General features: G+C 40.2%; 1 protein-coding gene across 3 annotated transcripts in view; it reads left to right on the forward strand.

Moving 5' to 3' along the window:
* The window catches only part of LSAMP (limbic system associated membrane protein), a 647,096-nt gene that overhangs the window by 589,279 nt on the left and 37,375 nt on the right, over positions 1–20,442 (forward strand). For all 3 annotated transcript variants that reach the window (XM_050781918.1, XM_050781919.1, XM_050781917.1), the window contains exon 4: positions 13,199–13,333. In XM_050781918.1, coding sequence (XP_050637875.1) covers positions 13,199–13,333 — 135 coding nt within the window. The remainder of the gene's footprint in view (positions 1–13,198; positions 13,334–20,442) is intronic.

Raw genomic sequence — 20,442 nt, forward strand, 5'->3', positions numbered from 1 at the left:
TACCAAATGTAGGGGTTCTGGATTATCACCTGGTAGATTTTGTAAATTAATGGATTCCTGAGCCTCATCCCAAGAAATTCTGTTTCAGTAAGTCTGTGAAAGAGCCCAGTGATCTGCATGTATTAGCAGTTTCCAGTGTGATTATCTTATAGGTGGTCCAGGGATCACTGAGAAACACCTATACAGATGCTGATCAGAATCTGAGATAAGCTGATCACCACACCTGGATGCTATATTTGTATAATTTTTTAAAGTGAAAGCAAAAGGGAAAATAAATAGATCCACATAGTTTATTTTTTATTTCAAAATAGTAGCAAGAGTTGAAAAAGGCATCTACAGAGACATATTTTCTGGAAACTAAAAAGATCCTTTTATAACGAATATTGAGTAATATGTTAGACAATATGTTTGACTGAAATTTATGAAATGCATAGAAAATGTGTTCAAAGGGGTAATTTTTAAATAGTCTTTATAGAAAAGTCCATGGTCTCACTTCAGTAAAGCCATTTCTAGGAAGTACTGAAATAATTATGGTCAAAATGGTTTGCTTTCTAAATATGTGATTCTTGGATAGAATCCAAAGACTTGAATAAACTGGTAGTAGCATACCAAATAGATATGCCTTGCAATTATTAGGTGTCTTAAACAAGCATTTGATAGGTTGTACATTGACATCCATTAGCAAGTGATCTCTAGACAGTTATTCTGCGTGGTTGCATGAGGTCTCATGTGATAGGTACAGGAGGCGAGGGGGTCAATCTTCTGGTCAACCCCCAAGAATAAAATGAAATAGCTTCAGCAAAGGGCTAAGACGTTGCACAATAATGTTTTTCTCTCATATAAACAAATGATTGAGTACATTTAAGTGCTTGATAGAGATCCTAAGTTCTGTGCTATATATAATAGAAAAATACTGCACAACCTGACACTTTGTATGGCAGGTATTAGTTAGCTCCCTCTATCCATGAAAATTCTCCATGTGCACTCTATGAATCGTACACTTTCATGAAAATCATTTTGCGGTTCACACTCTTTAGGCTGGTAGGATTAGGGGGCGGTACTAGGACGCTAGGGAACCTAGAAGTTCCCAGTGAGAAAGGAAAATAAGCTGTTTCCTGGGCTGAGGGAGTTTAAAAGACTTGAGTTAAAACAAAGGATGAGTTCTTTCTACCTCCACCTCAGAACTTTTCCCCTTTCCTGTAAGATTTATAGTTCATATAATTAGGGAAACTCAGGTTGGGCTTGTTCTCAGAATACTCAGATCCAAAGGGGTAATACCAAAGCACAGATATTTCTTGGGAATGATTCTGCACCAATGCAAGTAGGCTATTAGTCAGCTATAAAATACAGCGAGAAGGGTTCAGCCCTGTAGGAAAAGTGATGGTGACAACTAAATGATGGGTCAAATTCTTAATTTAGTTCAACTTTAGTGCAAGCTGGGAACTGGAGTGCAATCTGACTGCCAGTAACAAGGATCAAAGAGCAATCAGACAAACTGGTACCATGGCGTGGAGAATAGTAAGGAAAATTCATTTGAGTGCACATACAGCTACCTGCCACCTTCAGAGTCAGCACTCTTAAGTCCAGACACCTGTCCATCATGAGCAAAGTGCTTCTAACAATTGGCCAGGCCCAAGTCTCACTGCTTTGGGGGCCAAGTGGACTGGATCTGTGGTTACAATTCTTTAATAGACACAGTTGAACAGTAAGGAGGTAGGTTGCAACACACGATGCCCATGGATAGTCGCTGAAAATTTTTGTCCATCTAATTAGAAAATTGTTCTGATTTTATATAATGTCAACTTGCTTACTATTCCTCCTGTCATTCGGAATTGGTGTCTAATTTTCCTAATCATTCTTTTTCCCTTATGCCAGAAATAGAAAAATCGTACAGATTTTCTTTTTCATTCTGAGAAACCCGCCCTTAGGTTACAGTCAGAAGAATAGGTATGTATTTCCCCAACACTGAAATTATTAAATTCAGTTTCCTTTCAAAATATTGCATTATAAAAGTGATATATATATAATCTATGTCAAAAATTCAAGCAGGATAGGAAGGCATCAAATGAAGAGAAATTCCCTGACCACACACTTCTGGGCCTCCTGGTCCCACAACCCAGAAGCAAGATTGTTAACATTATGTAAACATTATATATATTATATATATGTATATATAATATATATACACACATACACATATATATATGCAAATGTGTTGTATATGAATAAGTATTTTTATCCTTTATTTGTATCCCATTGTTTAGAAGGAATCTCCATTTGAGTGTCCTTTAAGCATTCCAATTCAATAGATACAAAAACTCATACTATTACCCCCCCAATCACTCCCAACCACCCATAAAAATATCATCCAGTACACAGATCAGTCAAACCAAGAACCCTGGGGTCATCCCTCTCCCTCACTTGCCATTTTAATTAGAGGTGAGTGTGTGAAAGTAGCACTGTCCCTCTGATGTCCACCCCTCAGGATAAGACAGTCTTGTGGACTTTCTTTATTTCAACCATTTAAACTTCTGAGGTGGACTTTTCTTCTCCCTTTGTTTTTATTTAAAAAGGAGTGGAGGAAACACCCTCATACTGCACTTTTTAAATGAAGTGACTTGTCAAGTCCGGGACTGTAGCAGTGATCTGAAAGGCAGTAAATTTAGCAACCCTCACTTGCACTGACAGCCTGTCGAGCACTTGAAACATAAATAGCAGTGGAGACAAATCGCTGCTGTTTTCCTATTAAGCTTTGGCCCAGTGGCCTCATAGCCTTCTAGGAGCGCATGGGCCCAGCCTGGGAGAGGGACTGCTTTCAAGAACAGGCAAGTTCTCTCTTCTTTTCTCTCCCACTCCACCTCTACCTGCACTCCTGATACTGCAGCTGGGACCCCCACTCCCACTGTGACCCATCTCCTTTACAGAAAGGCTAAAAATCCTGAGCCCAGATTGAGGGGTGATGGTAAGCAGAGGCCTGCAACCCAAAATGAATGTTGATGGAGTAATTTTTAGCTTGTACCTTTTGGTCAAAATGAAGAAGCCAATGGCTGGACCCTTTACTAATAATTTGTTTTGACCTTTGAGATGCCTACCTTGTGTTAAATGGAAACATTCCAAGAACATCACTTTAGTTCATACCTAAACCTTTTCCTCTTCTGCCCCACTCCCGCTCCTTACCCTTCTTTTCTCTTCATTACTTATGTATTGACTTTAAGTAAGAACAGTTCTCCAAATTGGATCAAATAGCTCATTCAGCACTGGGCCTAGCTGAAGAAGTAGATCTGGGATTTTAGTGTGAACCCATATGAGGTCATTGCAACATGAGGGTCTGTTAAGAAAGGGTGAAGGGCTAGATGGTGTTATTGTCTGCTTTCTTTTAATTACATTTCAAAGGCTTCTGTGGCAGCTTCAAAACTCTGCCTAGCAATCCTTCCATAGTGCAATCACCCTGCTGAGTTTAACACATTCACTTACTAAATGCCAATTGATTTATGTGACTCTTAAAAACAGCAACTGCTGCTCTCATCTCTCTTGATATTTAATCCTGAGCCATGGCAGAGTTGCTAATAACAGTTCTGGTAATACCCCCACAGTTCTGATGACAATGGTGAGTGATCTTGCTTATTGCTGACTCTGTCCAGCAATTCTAATCTTTGGCTCTGCCAACCAACCCCCGCCAACCAACCCCCTGCCCCCACGTTTTAGGAAAAAGCCTAAAAAACAGTTAACATCTGCAGGAATCTTTACTTCCATTTTATTCCCAAAGGACTCTTTAAGTATTTGGGGCTTTTTTAATCCTTTGTTTTCAGTTTTGCCTCTTCTTCCCCACACCCCTAAGGTCATAAAAATGAAGTAGGAGAGTGGGTGCTGGCTTTATGAGCTACATCCTACAAAGGCTCTGCAGCCCCTGCTCCAGTGATTTGAATTACAACCCATGTGTAGCTTACAAATTTAAATCCACAGTTAGCTCAAATCTCTTACCAACCCCATATTTCCAAGTACCTATAGAATGTACTCCACAGTATGCCCCAGGAAAACCTAATACCAACCATATCAAGAATGAAACTCATTATCTTCACTCCAAAATAAGTACCCCCTCCTAATTCGCCAAGTGATTCCACCTGCATTCGCACTTAGGAAGTCATTAGCTTCCAACCTACATACTGCATTTAGAATACATTTCTTTATACCTGAGAAAACCAAGTGGACTGCAGGAAATTCAGGGCAGGTGAGGGTCTGTGTACAGGGACCACATTCCTTCCCCTGCCCTCCAAGGGGACAGTGCCACTCTCTCCCACTGAGCCCAGACACCACCTCAGAATCCTTCTCAACATCATTCCCCAGGCAGCCACTTCAGTTAAACAAGGTTGATCACAATTCTTTTGAAATCCTTGAAGAGCCCATCTCCACTTTCACAGTAATTCACAGGAAGGTTCATCAAAATACATGTTAGTACTCAATGTTAAGAAACAGGCACTGAGAGTAAATAGTGTTGGTGTATAAAGGACTTCAAACAAATAGAATTTTCATAGGATTTTATGCTTATACATCATGTTTCCTATATGGTGTGGAGGGAGGGAGGGAGAGAAGGAGGGAGGGAGCGAGGGAGGGAGGAAGGAAGGAAGGGAGGGAAGGAGGGAGGGAGGGAGGGAGGGAGGGAGGGAAGAAGGGGAGGAAAGAGGGAGGGATAGGGGGAGGGGAGGAGGGAGGAAAAAAGGAAGAAAACAAATTACAGAATAATGCCATTGTACTCAGTACCCTGTGGGTGCTGGAAGGCTTAAAGAGGATGTAGCAGTACCTAACATAGCAAACCCAGAGTCCTCATACCACCCCTCACATCCCAGTGCATGTCTTCATACATCACCGTGCTCATTTTTCCTGCTCAGAGACTTCAGTTTAGTCAGGTTTATCAGATTTCCACACCCTTTTACAATTTGCCAGCTCTAATTTTTTCTCCACTTGCATTTCTTAAGTTCCTGAAAACTTATTTCTCCCAGGAAATCTTCTCTACTACTAAGTCTACTCTACACTGTCCATGTGGCTCCTTTGCTGGTTGCTGTACCAATAGGTTTTTATTGCTAATGGAGGGACTCCTAAAAATAAATGGTTAAGAGGCTAAATTTTTAAAGACCAACTATTTTCCCCTCATTTATTGGTTCATTTGATCTTTTCCATAAGGAAGTTAAGTGAAGTGGGCAAACCTCATAAAAAATGAAGCCTGTCTTTTTACCTTCTTTATCAATAATTGAGCTGCATTGCTTTGGAAATTTCTCACATGTCTTATTCTCAATCTCCCATTCTATACTCGAAAGAAAGAAATAAAGCAGATTCTGAGAGCTAAGAATTCAGCCAACTATAGCATCTTTCAGCATTCTAATGATAAAAGTAGGCATGCTTAGTTAGGAACATGAGTCCCGAAAGTCCACAGACCTGGGTCAAAGCTCATGTCTTCCTTACTAGATTATAAGCTTGGGCAAGTTTCTTGTCCAATCTAAACCTGTGTTCCTATGTGTTACACATATGCAAGCAATCTTAAAACTATTGTGAATTAAATAAGATAATATATCTGAGTCACTCAGCACAGTGCCTAACAAGTGTTTATTAAGCAGTAGCTCATTCAACAGTCACTCTACAATATTTCTTAAACTTTTAATAGGTTCTGACATTGTGCTACACGCTAGGGAAAGGATACAGTGATGATCAAAACCAAATGTGGTTTTTACAGTGGTAAAGCCTTACAATGTAACCATAGCTATTCTCAGTACAGTCCCCTTCAGAGAACTAAATATAGGGGATTCTGACTTCAAGCATCACATTTAGAAGGGCAGGGCAGTTTCTAAAAACTGACACCAAGTAGGGGTAATGGCTTAGTATAAATACAATGAAAGAATGTCATGGCCCAGGACTGAAAAAAGGATGCATGCATGGCAGCCTCAGGTTGGAAGCTGAGCTCAAACTATTTCAGCTAGCTTATTTTTTATATGTGAAAGCAAAAATGCAAATCATAATGAATTGGATCTCTCTGGATGCCAGGAAAAATAATCCCAGGGTGTTCTTTTTCGTTTGGCCCATGCTCATTCATAGAGCCAAAGCCAGTTGTGAATCATCCCTGGCATTGTTCTTGTCACTGGTTTCTGTGTACTAACTACATCCTTGGGGGTTGCATAAGGCATGGGGCCAATTTGCATAATCCACCCCCTGTTGTGTCTTGTTATTCAAATAGGGAACATTTCTATAGCAGAGTAACCCACCCCTTCCCTTGCATGCAGCTCAAATGTCTTAATAGTCATATGCCTCTTTCTTCAGAGAACTCTCTGCTTTCATTTCCATTCCTCCAACTCTTCCCTAAAATCATTCTCATTATATCACATCGCTCCGTTTTGTTTTGTTTTGTTTTTTCTTCATCCCCTTCAATACCTTGTTCTTCCCTGTGTCTCATCTTCCTGTGGTTGTTGCTTTTGACGACTGCATCTACCCCTTCCCTGCCTTCTTTCAATCAGGGATCATTTACCACTCTTCACCCCTCCCTTTTAGTGGTGAAAAGTGAGGATGAGAAGTGGTTTCAGCCTTTGGACAGCAACATTGTCAAACACTAAGGGATCTCTAAGGTGGAATGTGAAGCGGAGAAGCAAAAACTTCAAAGAATCTGGAGAGAAACATGGCTGGAAATACAAACAGAACCCTACTGCAGGCATCTTTTCTAGATTTCTTGTGTGTCTTTCTGTCTTCCTTTCCTTATCATTTTTGTGTAGAACGTGATGTGCAGGAAAGCAGGGAAGAAAACAAAAACAGGAATAGGTGAGCATGTCCTTAGGGGAAAACAAAAGGAAAACATGAAACATACTGTAAGAACAGAAACATGGTACAGCATTTGAAGTTCTCACAGGAAACTTCAAATGGCATCATTGATTCGTGATCTTTTGTCCTCTAATTTTCACAGGTAGAAGTTCATAGCTTGCTTGCCTACTTCATTCACGTTTCCAATCACAGACCCACACAAACACAAATATGCACACATATACATCTTGCAAGATAAATTCCAGTGCTTTGCTTTTCATTAAACTGTATGTATGGTTGTGTTTATAGCTAATGTGTTTATAGCCACTTACATGTAAATATTCAAACGTAGATGAGTAAAAGGAATAGCCACCTCATTTCAAGCACATCTTCCCATCTGTGAAACACTGATCTACTGAGATGCTGTACTTACAAAAGTCTTCTCAGAACAGTGAAAAAATGATCCATTCATTTCCTAACATACTTTCCTTGGAATTCTAAATTTTTAAAGTCACGAAATGCTCGAATTTAGCAAGTTTCCTAAATTGTATTTTTTTGTATCTCAAATGTAAGGAAAGATAGGTACTATAATGATTATTAGAGTAATAGTCTTTAAAAAATGTTTTTCATTACAAATATGGGGCTGGTTGTCATGTCCTGGGAAGCTTTTGAAACTAGTACTGCTCTGTTTAGGAAGCAAGTATTTGAGGATGAGGAAATGTGTGTGCTGCTCCCGAAAAGTTAACAGTAAAATCTTATATGTAAATAACTAGTTATTTGTGGGGGTGTGTGTGGGTGTGTGCGTGTGTGCGCATGGGTGTGTGTGTGAGAGAGAGAGACAGAGAGACAGAGAGAGAGAGACAGAGAGAGATATGGGAGGATAGAAGGAGGGAGAGGGAGGAGAGAAAGAAAGGGAATGGGAGAAAGCAGCACCATGGAAATACATTTAATTTCAAATGGCTCCTTGTTACAAATGCTTGGTTGACCTTATAAATCTAAATAAGTCAACATTTTGCATCGGAACTTCAGGGTTCACTAAAGTATGGGACTCTGAAGGCACTGTACTCAGAAGGCAGCACCTGGCATACTTTAATTGGTGTTATTCCTGGCTGATTTGCCTCCACATTTGGGAACATAGGAGAGAACACTTTTCTCTTGCCATTAGCTCTAGGCCCTTCTTTCTGACTTATGAAGAAATATTAAAAGAACTAATATGTACAACTTCAGTAAACAGTGACTAAGAAGGGATATGCTAATTATGTGCAAGAGTTTAAAAGGTGCATACACTGAGGAGGATGAGAAGTTATTTAGCCTGGTAGCTGAATATTGCCAGGAGACACAAAAACACATTAAGCAAAGGGAGATTTAAACTAAACATTAGATCCCAGAATAAATATAACACTCAGCGATGTGAGCAGGCTTGTGGAAATTGGTTGAGATGTTTAAAATACCAAAATACTGAAATTTGCATTTCAAGTAAACATTTCTGTAAGGACAAAAAATAATAGGAACAAGAGAACGACCCAAATTGTGGCCATAGAACCCGTCTACCAGAGAACTTAAACAGTAGGTTTTGTGTCTGTTTCTGGCCTGAGGGTCTTTTTAAGGTTGAGAGAATAAAAGACAATATTGGCAGGACCCTGGGGTTGAGAGTAGCCAGTCAGGGCGAACTGAAAGAAATGGAGAAAAGTTACCCTCTTGGGGACAGGCACATGGGGACAAAGGGAAAGAAAGGAACAGGAGAATCTGAGTGCATTTTAGAATTTTGTGACTCAAGATTCAGGTGGTATATTCCATGCCTTAAAACAAGAAATGGCACTTGCTGAGATTGTATCGTGCCTGTGTCCACAGGGAGTTCTGTTGGTTTCCAAAACGATAACTCGCCATGGCAGATAATTCCTTGGGACATGGCCAGATATGCCCCCGTGCAGTCATTCAGCAACAGAGTACTCAGCACACCCTTTCTTCCCCAGTAAAAGAGAACTCTATTAGGATCATTAAAAGGCAATGGAGTTTTATGCCAACTTCTCTGACAGAAATACTTAGCCACTTTTCAATACTTAGCTCTATCTCTTAAACTACAGGAAGTGCTGACAATAACTGTAGAATCTCTTTGAGTTTCTTTTTTTTTTTTTTTTTTTTTTTTATTTATTTATTTATTTTTTGAGACGGAGTCTCGCTCTGTCGCCCAGGCTGGAGTGCAGTGGCTGGATCTCAGCTCACTGCAAGCTCCGCCTCCCGGGTTCACGCCATTCTCCTGCCTCAGCCTCCCGAGTAGCTGGGACTACAGGCGCCCGCCACGTCGCCCGGCTAGCTTTTTGTATTTTTTTTTTTTTTTAGTAGAGACGGGGTTTCACCCTGTTAGCCAGGATGGTCTCGATCTCCTGACCTAGTGATCCGCCCGTCTGGCCTCCCAAAGTGCTGGGATTACAGGCTTGAGCCACCGCGCCCGGCCGAGTTTCTTAACTCAGTTCGGATTTAGCTCAGTCCATTCAGGTTACTATAACAAAAATACCATAGACTGGGTAGCTTATAAACAACTGAAATGTATTTCTCGCAGTTTCAGAGCTTGGGAAGTCCAAGATCAAGGTGCCAGCAAATTTGCTGTGTGATGAGGGCCCAAGTCCTGATTCAGAGACAGCTGTCTTTTCTCTGTGTCCTTACATGGCAGAAGAGGCGAAGGAACTCTGGAGTTTCTGTTTTCTTTTCTATTTTCTTATTTTTTCCTTTTTTTTTTTTTTTTTTTTTTTTTTTTTTTTTTTTGAGATGGAGTCTTGCTCTGTCGCCCAGGCTGGAGTGCAGTGGCTCAATCTCAGCTCACTGCAACCTCCGCCTCCTGGGTTGAAGCAATTCTCCTGCCTCAGCCTCCCAAATAGCTGGGATCACAGGCATATGCCACCACGCCCCGCTAATTTTTTTGTATTTTTAGTAGAAACGAGGTTTCACCATGTTGGCCAGGCTCGTTTCGAACTCTTGACCTCAAGTGACCCACCCGCCTCGGCCTCCCAAAGTGCTAGGGTTACAGGCATAAGTCACCATACCCAGCCTGCAGCTTCTTTTATAAGTGCACTAATCTCATTTCATGAAGCCTCCATCTTCCTGACCCAATCACCTCCAAAGAGGTATACTTCCAAATACCATCATCACTTTGAGGATTAAGTTTCAACATATGAATTTTGGAGAAACACAAGCATTGAGTCTGTAGCGAGCTAACTCAACAAACATTTATTGAGTGACTAATCTGAGTCAAACCCTGTGCTAGTTCATGAGGATATTATGAGTAAGGCATGGTCCCTGCGGCGCTTACAATCTGGAGCTTTGGCTTTCCAGCAACAGAAAAGCTCCCATTTCCTGTTAAATTTCTGTGAATTGGTAAGAAATTCTCAAGTGAAGCAATAGAGATAATGCATTATGGGAAAAGTCTCCTGGGTGTGACTAGAACAGACTAATCAGGAAGGGCCAGGGAATGCAAGAGTTTCAACTGGAGGATCCAGGGGATAGGGAAAGGAAGCATGACAAGAGGGAGGGCCCAGGGATGTCTCTCAATGTTTTAAATTCAGTTTCTGGCCTGAGAGTCTTCTTAAGGTTGAGAGAATGAAAGGAAATACTGGCAGGACTCTTGGGTTGAGAGCAGCCAGTCAGAACTGAAAGAACTGGAGGAAATTTGCTCTCATGAGAACGGACACATCAGGGAAAAAGAAAGAAAGGAGCAAGAGAATTGTTGGATGAGATTGGTTGGATGATGGAATACAGTGCAGTTTCCTCTGCCTGTAGTTGGTTTGCACCTTGAGCCTGCTCCCACTTTATTGAGACAGCTATGCACATCGTGTGCTAGAGACAGAGGCTGCCATTGGAGAGGAGGAGAGCTATCACAGGAGAAGCAAAAATAGTGTCTCTGCCTCCCATGTGGGTCTCTTAAGGGAAAACTCTCCTTTTATCCTCAGGTAGTTTAGGGGAAATTCTAGAGACATGAGATTGAAAGTTTATCTGATAAGGACATGTTTTGTTATCTGCTTATCAGGAAAAAACGAGATTATTAATATGTATATTGGTAACGTAAGAATGCCAGGCCCCAAACACAATAAATATTGTTTTATTTTCTCTCATTCATCTTAGTACTTACTCTCATAGGTGCCATCTTCCAGCATCGGTAGGGCTTTAGTTGGTGCAGCTAAAAATAATCTTTCTCTCTCCTGCAACTGTTTTGTTTTTGTTTTTGTTTTAGAAATTCAAAAAGCAAAGTAGGGACCCATAATCCACCATTTCTAGGTATTTCATGGGAATTGGAAAGAATTCAGTGTTGCCAAGCATCTCTAAGATTATCCTTGTTCTCTCCTTCTACTGACAGCTCTGTCCCCAACCAAGGTTAAGATTATGGGTGGGGAATATGCAGGATGGGAAGAAATACTAAAACATTCTAAAATTATTATTAACTATTTTCTCATTACAATTTACCATTATGCTCAAAATAAATAATGCTATCTTACTTTCTATTCCACTTCTGCATTCTAGGTTTTCAATGAGCTTACACCTATTTCTGCCTGCTAAATAAAAAACTAATTGTCAAAGTTGCCATTAGCCTTCAGGGTATTTATGTTCAGCTAGAAGAGTCTTAGCATCAAATAGTTGGCATGACACTTAGTCCATAGAAACAATATGCAGGAAAGATCTTTTTTACCTCTTCAATCCCAAATCCTGCCCAATTAATCCAGAAAAGTGGCCAGTTACCTCTCTGAGATTACTTTTTCTTCCCTATTACATTCTACTTCTGTAACATGTAAAATCAGATCTAAGTACTTGCTTTAAATTTTAGCAAGGAAGAAGAGAAAAACGTAGACAGGAAAAAAATAACCTCTTATAAAAAAAAATCTCAGTAGAAGCATATGCTAGATAATGTGCAGAACTTCAGAACCAAATAATGGTATATTACTCTTGCCTGTTTTTTTAATCAAGATTGTATAGTTTCCTCAAAACTAGTGATATTGACAATTGAGAGAAGACTTGAAGCTTGGAATATCCAGAGAGTTGTGTTATAGAATGTTAGCAGAGAAGCCCCATGTTCTGTTGGGAGCCTAGTTAACAGGTTTAACTGACATATTTAGAGTAAATTTGTCTCCTTGCTAACTGTCTGTTATGTTGATTTGGTCATCGGGGACTTCCCAGAAAAAGAAAACAGCTTGTGGCATTTGAGCAGAGCTAATGACTGGTTCCATTTAGTGTGGAATGACCAGGAGCATCATGGTTGCAGGACTGTGTTCTTTAACACCCTTCCCAGCTGCTCTATCCTAACTCATGTAACAGTGGAGTTTTGAAATTTGGGGGCAAGGGGGTTCAATTTAGCTAGAGTTGAAGTCCTTGGGCCTTTCTGGCCAAGCTCTGGCTAAGCTCTTCCTGCTGCCCAATCTCATTTCCTCATCACCTTCTCTTTCTTCTTTTCATTTTTCTCCCCCTCCACTTCTTCCTTATTTCTCTCTCCATCTCTTCAGGAAGAAAATAGTTTAATCAATTATACTCCACATAGGGGAATTTAAACAAGGTTTCCTTAGTTGAGATTACTTTACTAAAATGCACACACTCAATTATGTAGATTTTTCCAAACAGGACCTCCCTATTCCTAATCCAAACTTTTAAGCCAGTGATATTTAACTCCCTACCCCAAACCCCAGATGACACAGTCCATCACAAACACACCATCAGCAGCACATTCTCATGGATCTGGCCCATGGCCTAAAAGCCTCTATGATGATGTAGTTTGATATAGAACACAACTGTCAAGACAGTCTAGCATACAATCCTTATGAACAGAATTTAACAGAATCTGGAGAAGAGTGGTGGCTTCTCAAAAGGAAGCCACTTTGTCTAATAACAATGTTGGTGTAAAGAGTGCCTTGCACAACAAAAAAAGAGTGCTTTGCAGCGTGGTGTGACAGATGATGTTGGTGCCATAGCCCCTCACAGCACTTTATGATTTGCATGTACCTCCTGCCAGCTCCCACTTTGTTCCAAACCCTTAACCAGTGACTGGTGAGTGCCTGCACCTATAAACACCCCAGCTCCCAGCCTCATGATCAGAATCATTTTGAAGTAGGACATGAGCTGTCCCCAGGCCTCCCTGAAAGACTGAGCCACAGTTGCTCTCTGTGGGACTTAGCTTGACATTGCACCCTTGCTTGACTTCTTTCTCTTCCAAGTCCCATTTTCCCATTTTCTTTCTGGTTTTTCCTGAGAGCATTTTCTACTCAATCACTTTCACAAGACTTTTTGTCTTGAGGTCTGCTTCTGTGGAATCTGATGTCAGACAAAGTACATTGTCAAATCATTGAAAAGAAATATGGATTTATTGCTTTCAAAAAGAATAATGAGAGGATCTGCTGCCTATTTCAGACTTTAAAAAAGAATCATGAAAACCTCTGTTTTTCAGGAAGGGAATTTGAAGGAGAAGAAGAATACCTGGAGATCCTCGGCATCACCAGGGAGCAGTCAGGCAAATATGAGTGCAAAGCTGCCAACGAGGTCTCCTCAGCGGATGTCAAACAAGTCAAGGTCACTGTGAACTGTGAGTACAGCAGGAGCCAGCAGGTACTAGGTGCCCAGGGTGCACCTCTACCTCCAGTGAGCTCTAAATTAGATTCCATTAGCAAAAGAGCATTGTACTTCAAGCAGATGCTCCTCTGGCCAGGAATGCACATTTATACATTGAACACATCCAAGGGCAGGACTTGGCCTTTGAATTTGATAAATCAACTCTAAATGTAATCCATAACACATTTAACAATACCCTTTTTTACTCACACTACAGGATTAAGAAAACATGATCAGACAGCACTAACATTGCTGGCGGTCACTATGCTGGTCTTCATGGAAATCAAGGTCATACTACTTAAGAAAAAACAGCAATTTGTATCTGTTTTAACTGGAATTTCCATCTTAACGCATTGTTTGTCAGGAGGGAATGCCTCAAGATTATATTTTATCCTCCGCTATTTAAATAATTGGCCTTGGAAACAAATTAGAGCCACTGTGGTCAGATACCATGTGTCCCTGATGGCTAACACAAATGTCTGATAAGTTAATTTCCGTTACCTATTTGTCCCAAAGTATGGGCATTAGAAAGGAAGATTTCACTAAGATGCATAGGTAAGTGGGCATACTTTGAACTTCTCGGATGAAAGGATTCTTAGATGTAGTTCAAAAGAGGGTGGGCGGAGGGAGGATCTATATGATGTGTGTCACCCAGCAAAGGAATAAAGAGAATTCGTTTACCCTGTTCAGTTAGCACTGACTCTACATCACTCAAATTCAAGTTCCCACATCACACAACTGTGGCTAGTGGCAGGGACAAAGGGAAGCTTTGACAGTTCTTCCCTTCTATGCATTGAATGCACACACATCCTACATACACACACATAGGCACACAGACATACATGTACAAACATCTTAACCCATATTTGAAAGTATCCTTTAGGCTGTGATGAGTACTTTCTGTCATCTCATGTCTTCCTATGTACTAGGTTTTTTGTATAAATTCTCTCTTTTCTACTCAACAACCCCAGCAAGGTAGATATAATTGAGACCATTTTAGAGTTTGAAAAACTGCAGCCCAAGGAGGTAAAACTGCCCCTTCAAAATGACACAGAAAGTAAATGTAAGAAAAGGGATTCAGACTCAGGTCCATTTGATTCTAAAGCCCACACTCTCACGAGGAAGATAAGGAATTTTCAGTTCCACATACCTACTATGTGCAGTATTGAGTTAAGAGATTTATATTGGTCGGGCACAGTGGCTCACCCCTGTAATCCCAGCACTTGGGGAGGCCGAGGCAGGTGGAACCTGAGGTCAGGAGTTTGAGACCAGCCTGGCCAACATGATGAAACCCTGTCTCTACTAAAAATACAAAAATTAGCCAGGTGTGGTGGCAGGTGTCTACAATCCCAGCTACTCAGGAGGCTGAGGCAGAAGAATCACTTGAACCCAGGAGGTGGAGGTTTCAGTGAGCCGAGACTGCCACTGCACTCCAGCATGGGCAACAAGAGTGAAACTCTGTCTCAAAATAGAGAGAGAGAGAGAGAGAGAGAGAGATTGATTGATTGATTTACATTTGTTGTTTAATCCCCACAGCCATTTTAAACCTATGAGATAAGCATCATTAGTCTTACTTTAGAAATTTGGAAACTGAGGCTTGGAGAGCTGAGGAAACTTGCTAAAGTTTACGCAGCCTGTGCTGGGATGCACCATTACCTGTGGCCTTGCTCCAGCCTTGCAGACTTCTGAAACAAGCAGCAAAATCTCTTTCACACCAAACCTAGAGGAATCCAATAGATACAAATGACTCTGCTATAGTTTATGGCACTCATTTCCAAGAAGCAAGGGGCTGCATTTCATGAGTTCTGAAGTGCTTCTATCCCTAGCTGTTTTCAAATTTTTTAGTAATAGAGTTTTGAAATGCCAGTTATTACTATTCTTTTCTAGTGCTGGGTGTGTTTCAAAGACACATTAATGATTGCAATGTTATAAAATGCTTTAGGACCTTTATGTCACATGAAAGGAAACTTCTCTGGCTGTTTGTATAAGTTTATAATTAGGTTAGCTTCTTTTATGTACACACAACCATGCCATCATCTTCCATCTCTTCCCTGACTTTTGGAGTTAAGATTTCATTTTCTCTTAATTGACCTTCAACTTAATTAGATTTGTGAAAGTCCAATCATGGTGTACATAGAAAATATTTATGCTTCCATTGTGTGAAACATCAAAGTGGTCTGGATTGCAGATGGTTCCCAAGATCAAAGCTAGCCGCCTGGGTCCTATTATTATTGGTGCAATTAGTCTGACATTGCTTCTTCTTGACTGTCCCCAAAGTGTAATTTAAAGCAGAAGAAAATACTTACAATTTTCAAGAAAAGACTTTTATGAAAATGTGAGCTTTTGCTAATGATGAGTGAACCACAGAATATGGACAGAACCCTGAGATTCTAAAAAGATACCTCATAACAAATTATATGGAAAACTATAATGAGTTTACTCACACATCCAGTATGTCCTAACAAGCAGGACCTAACATGTGCCTGACTTTATCAAAATTGCTCAGTAAATGTGTATTGAATAAGTAGGAGAAAAACTCACAGATAAACTCTGCCCTCTTAACATTTCTCCAAATTTTGCAAATAATATGGTCACAAATCTGGAAAAATATTTTATCAATTTCCTTTGGAATCACCTTTTACCAAAACCTCATGAGCTGTGTTTTTATTATATCAAAACTAGTCATCACAGCACTTGTCCTGTTCAAACAATTCATCCAACTTAAATATAGTTGTGTTAAGTAGATGAAGTCTCTCAGATTGAATTATGGAACCAAGTCTGCCTAGCAACACTCTTGCATACAGAGAAATGCCCAGGATCACCTCTATCACTTCATCTAATCCTGCTGGCCATGAAATTTATTATTTAAACTGATTCTGTTTCCTTTTCAAAACACAGGCTTTGGAATTAGGTCAGGGGATCAGGATGGTTAAGATAACTACTGGCCAAATAGATTATTGTAGTGAACAGACCCTGAGTACTACCACTACAAGAAAGAAAAAATCTCAGGGCTGTTAACTTTCTCCCACCAGCACTTCATTGACTCATTTACTCAGTTGTTGACAGATGTTTGTTGCAGGGCACTGAGAGACTAGAGCAGTAAAGAAGAGAGACTAACAGTCTCTCCTGTTGAGCTCACAAGCTGGATTCTGTGGTCTCTCCTTTTTACTTCTTTTGGATGGCACTTCTCTGCAGTAGGCATACAGCATTACACATAGCCACTTTTATATGCAAAATCTATTTTCTAAGTGGTAGGAGGTCCTGGAATTTACAGAAAGCTAAAATGTTGGCTCAAAATCTCTTCAACTGAATAGGCTTAGTATAAATTAGACAACAGACAGGACTTCCGGGTTTCTGTATCTTACCCAACAAAGTAACTGTTAATTTCTTTCAGATACCAGTCCTAGGGACAGTCTGTTCTTTCATTGCAGGTTCTAGGTGCAGTTCCTCAATTTCAGTTCTCACAGTGCATTAAATGTAACTATTTTTGAGTTTGTCTCATCCTAGTGCCCAGTACACCTAGAATAGTATCTAGCACCTAGTAAATGTTTAACAAATACAAACTGTTAATTTTATCTAGACTCTTGCAATACTGGACTCCTTTCCTATTCCTGGAGAATTTTTTCTCAAAAGTTGCTCCCAGCTCTCAAGCCTGTCTCCGCCCCATTGACCAGCTGATGTTCCCACCTTCCACTTTCCCACAGGTCTCTCTCCAAATAGGTTCACATTGTCATCCTCACAACTCCTTTTCCCTTTATTTGTCTCTCTCTCTCTGAATTCGTTTCTGCCTCCACCCTGGTGTCCAGAGCTAATCAACCCAATCAACACCCATGCTGGGGCACTTGGGGAGCTGACATTTCTTAATGTGGGCTTGCCTTACATTGGAGAGCCATTTATTTAGTGGAAGCAAAGGTTGTCACAAAATACACAATTGGGCTGGAGAGACCTCCAGATAACGTATATATATTTTAACTGGTATCTTCAGTGATTTGATTCAAAAATCACCTAATGAGAAAACATTAGGAAAATAACTTTTTTGTTTGTTTGTTTGTTTTTGAGGCAAGGTCTCACCCTGTTGCCCAGGCTGGAGTGCAGTGGCCCAATCTCAGCTAAGTGCAACCTCTGCCTCCCGGGTTCAAGCAATTATTGTGCCTCAGCCTCCCAAGTAGCTGGGATTACAGGCACGTGCCACCACACCTGACTAATTTTTGTATTTTTAGTAGAGATGGGGATTCACCGTGTTGACCAGGCTGATCTCAAACTCTTGATTTTAAGAGATCTGCCTGCCTTGGCCAGAAAAATAACTGTTTAACATGGAACCAGACTGGCCAGCTTCTCTAGATTTTCATAGTTACACCTATTCAGTCTCCATGCTCATCTTTAGTTTATTCTTGCCTTTGGGTAGGTAATAGTAAAGACATATCCTAATACTTATGAATCGATTATGAGGTCTTCAGAGGAAATATTCAGTGACAACCCAGAGTACTACAATGTTTCATTATAATTTTGCAATATGGACAGGAACCATAATATTCTAAGTACCTTCAGAGTACCCAGACTCTCCTAGAGATTTCATATCAATTCACTGTAATCATCACACCAACAGTGGCCAACTATATTAATCCATTCTCACACTGCTATAAAGAACTGCCCGAGACTGGGTAATTTAGAAAGGAAAGAGGTTTAATTGACTCACAGTTCCACATGGCTGAGGAAGCCTCAGGAAACTTACAATCATGGTAGAAAACAAAGGGGAAACAAGGCACATTCTTCACAAGGCGGCAGGAAAGGGAATGAGTGCAGGAGAAACCACCAAACCTTTATAAAACCATCAGATCTCATGAGAACTCATTCACTATCATGAGAACAGCATGGGGGAACTGCCCTCTCGATTCAATTACCTCCACCTGGTCTTTTCCTTGACACATGGGGATTATGGGGAATTACAATTTGAGATGAGATTTTGGATAGGAACACAGCCAAACCATATCACCAACCAAATGGGAGGGTGTATTGGGCCTGGTCTGCCCCAGTGAGAAGTATTTACTTTATCACTGTCATTGTTTAATATTACTGGCACATGGTGACTTAAAAAAAAAAAAGCAACTCTAAATCAGTCTTATTATCATTTCTAAATTCTCTCAGATAATGTGTTTTTTATTGCCTACACCCTCTGCCTCTGTTGCTTTTTACACCGCTGCACACTACCCATGGGAGATGATCTATATCATCCCCATGTAGAGAGGACGAAAACAAAGCTCAGTGAGTGTAAGCATGCTCTGACACAAAATCAAACAGCTTTTGTGAGTGGTGGACTTGGAACTCAAACCCAGGTCTAACTCCAAAGTTCTTTCTTTATCCATGATACCAAGTGAATAATACTATAAAATAATACATGTAATCACTAGGTGTTTAAAGTGCTCTCATATTAATGACTTCATCTGATATTTACATCAAACCCGTGAGATGACAGACAGGCATCATTGTCTGTATTCCTAGGTGAGGGGCTGCAAGGGAGCATTGTGTCCCATGGTAACAACCTAAGTGGCACTAGCAGAGATTGCATCTGCATTTCCTGACTCCTAATACAGGTTTATATCCACTGTGTCACCGCATGTTGTGCCATTGTTGGTACCCTATAAATAATAGAAATATGCAGCATTTATCTTTCCATCTACCGGCCTGCTCCCTCCCCAGATGGTATTTTTTTCCTGTTAGAAATTCATTGTTCTTCAAAAGAATTCATTCAAATAGATGTACCAGAGCAGAGAGGTTCAGAACATGAGTTTCAGAGCATGACAGACCTGGGGTTAAATCCATGGTCCATCAAATACTGACCATGTGAATTTGGACAACTTAATAACCCTCTGTAAGCTTGTCTTCTCTTTCATAAAATGGGGTTAATCATATTTACCTCCTAGGGCTAATTGTTTGGATAAAGAGGATATCTAAAACCTAGTAGAGTGCTGACATGCAGTAAATGACTATACATTAAATTTTCTATTCAGAATATTCTTTTATATGAATATTCCCAATATTAGTAAGATTAAATGAATGATATTTTATTTCCTAGTCCTCTGTTTTGTTTCCCTATTCATTATGATTGAAAGAGTCTTGTTATTGGTGATGTCAGAAGAAGAAAGGCCCTATTAATATTTTCAGAACATGGAATTTTGAATTAATGTAAACTGGAAGAGTCCTTTGACAATTGTAAGCTATTCCAAAGTCATATAAAGAATAACAATGGACCTCTCTGTGCAGCATTTTTATGAAGCCACATTTTTATTATAACCATATTTTGAATAAGGACATCTATTATTTTAACTACACAAGGCATGCTGCAGTATGATTTGTAATAGTCTTTCTTAGCCTCACCTATTCAGAATTCATTACAAATGAATTTTGAAATGTTCATTTCAATAAGCCATGAAAAAATAAACTTGCACCATGGTGTCATTTGAAAAATATTAGAAACAATGAGCTCTTTGTATATTTATCAGTATTCATATATTTACCCTGATACAAGAAAATTCCCAAGTTTTCAAAGAGAGAAGCAAGTAGCTGGCCTTTGTAACTGACTAGATTAATGCACTTGTAAGTGCTCAATCCTAGTTGACTGCCAGCTTCCCCATGCTGGGGTCTCTGAAGGGCTAATAAATAGCTTACTGCTTAGTAATTCAGATTCCAAACAAATTGACAAGTAAGGAAAAGAGTGGTCAGGAGACATAAATGTTCCCATTTTTAGAGATCAAGGTGGCTAGAGATAATAGGTTAGTGTGGTCGACTTACCTCCGTAATCATGGCAGCCCTGGGATGGGATGGGCCTGCCCACATGAAAGCAGAAAGGAGAGAGCCCAAGTAAGACTTCTGTCATAGAGAAACAGAGGAGAACCTCTGCTACCAGCCAGAAGCTTGGTCCCAAAAGGAAGAAAGGAAATAGATGAGTCAAACAGGCCCAAGTTTCTTCTTCCTAAATTTTTCAATCAGAAAAATCATTTATTTCCCCTGGGTCCTGAAGTGGTAGGGGATGAAGGGTAAATAGTCACCAGTTTGCAGTTATAACCATGTGGCTCCAGAAACTCA

Source organism: Macaca thibetana, chromosome 2, assembly GCF_024542745.1.
Source record: "Macaca thibetana thibetana isolate TM-01 chromosome 2, ASM2454274v1, whole genome shotgun sequence".
Classification (NCBI taxonomy): Eukaryota; Metazoa; Chordata; class Mammalia; order Primates; family Cercopithecidae; genus Macaca; species Macaca thibetana.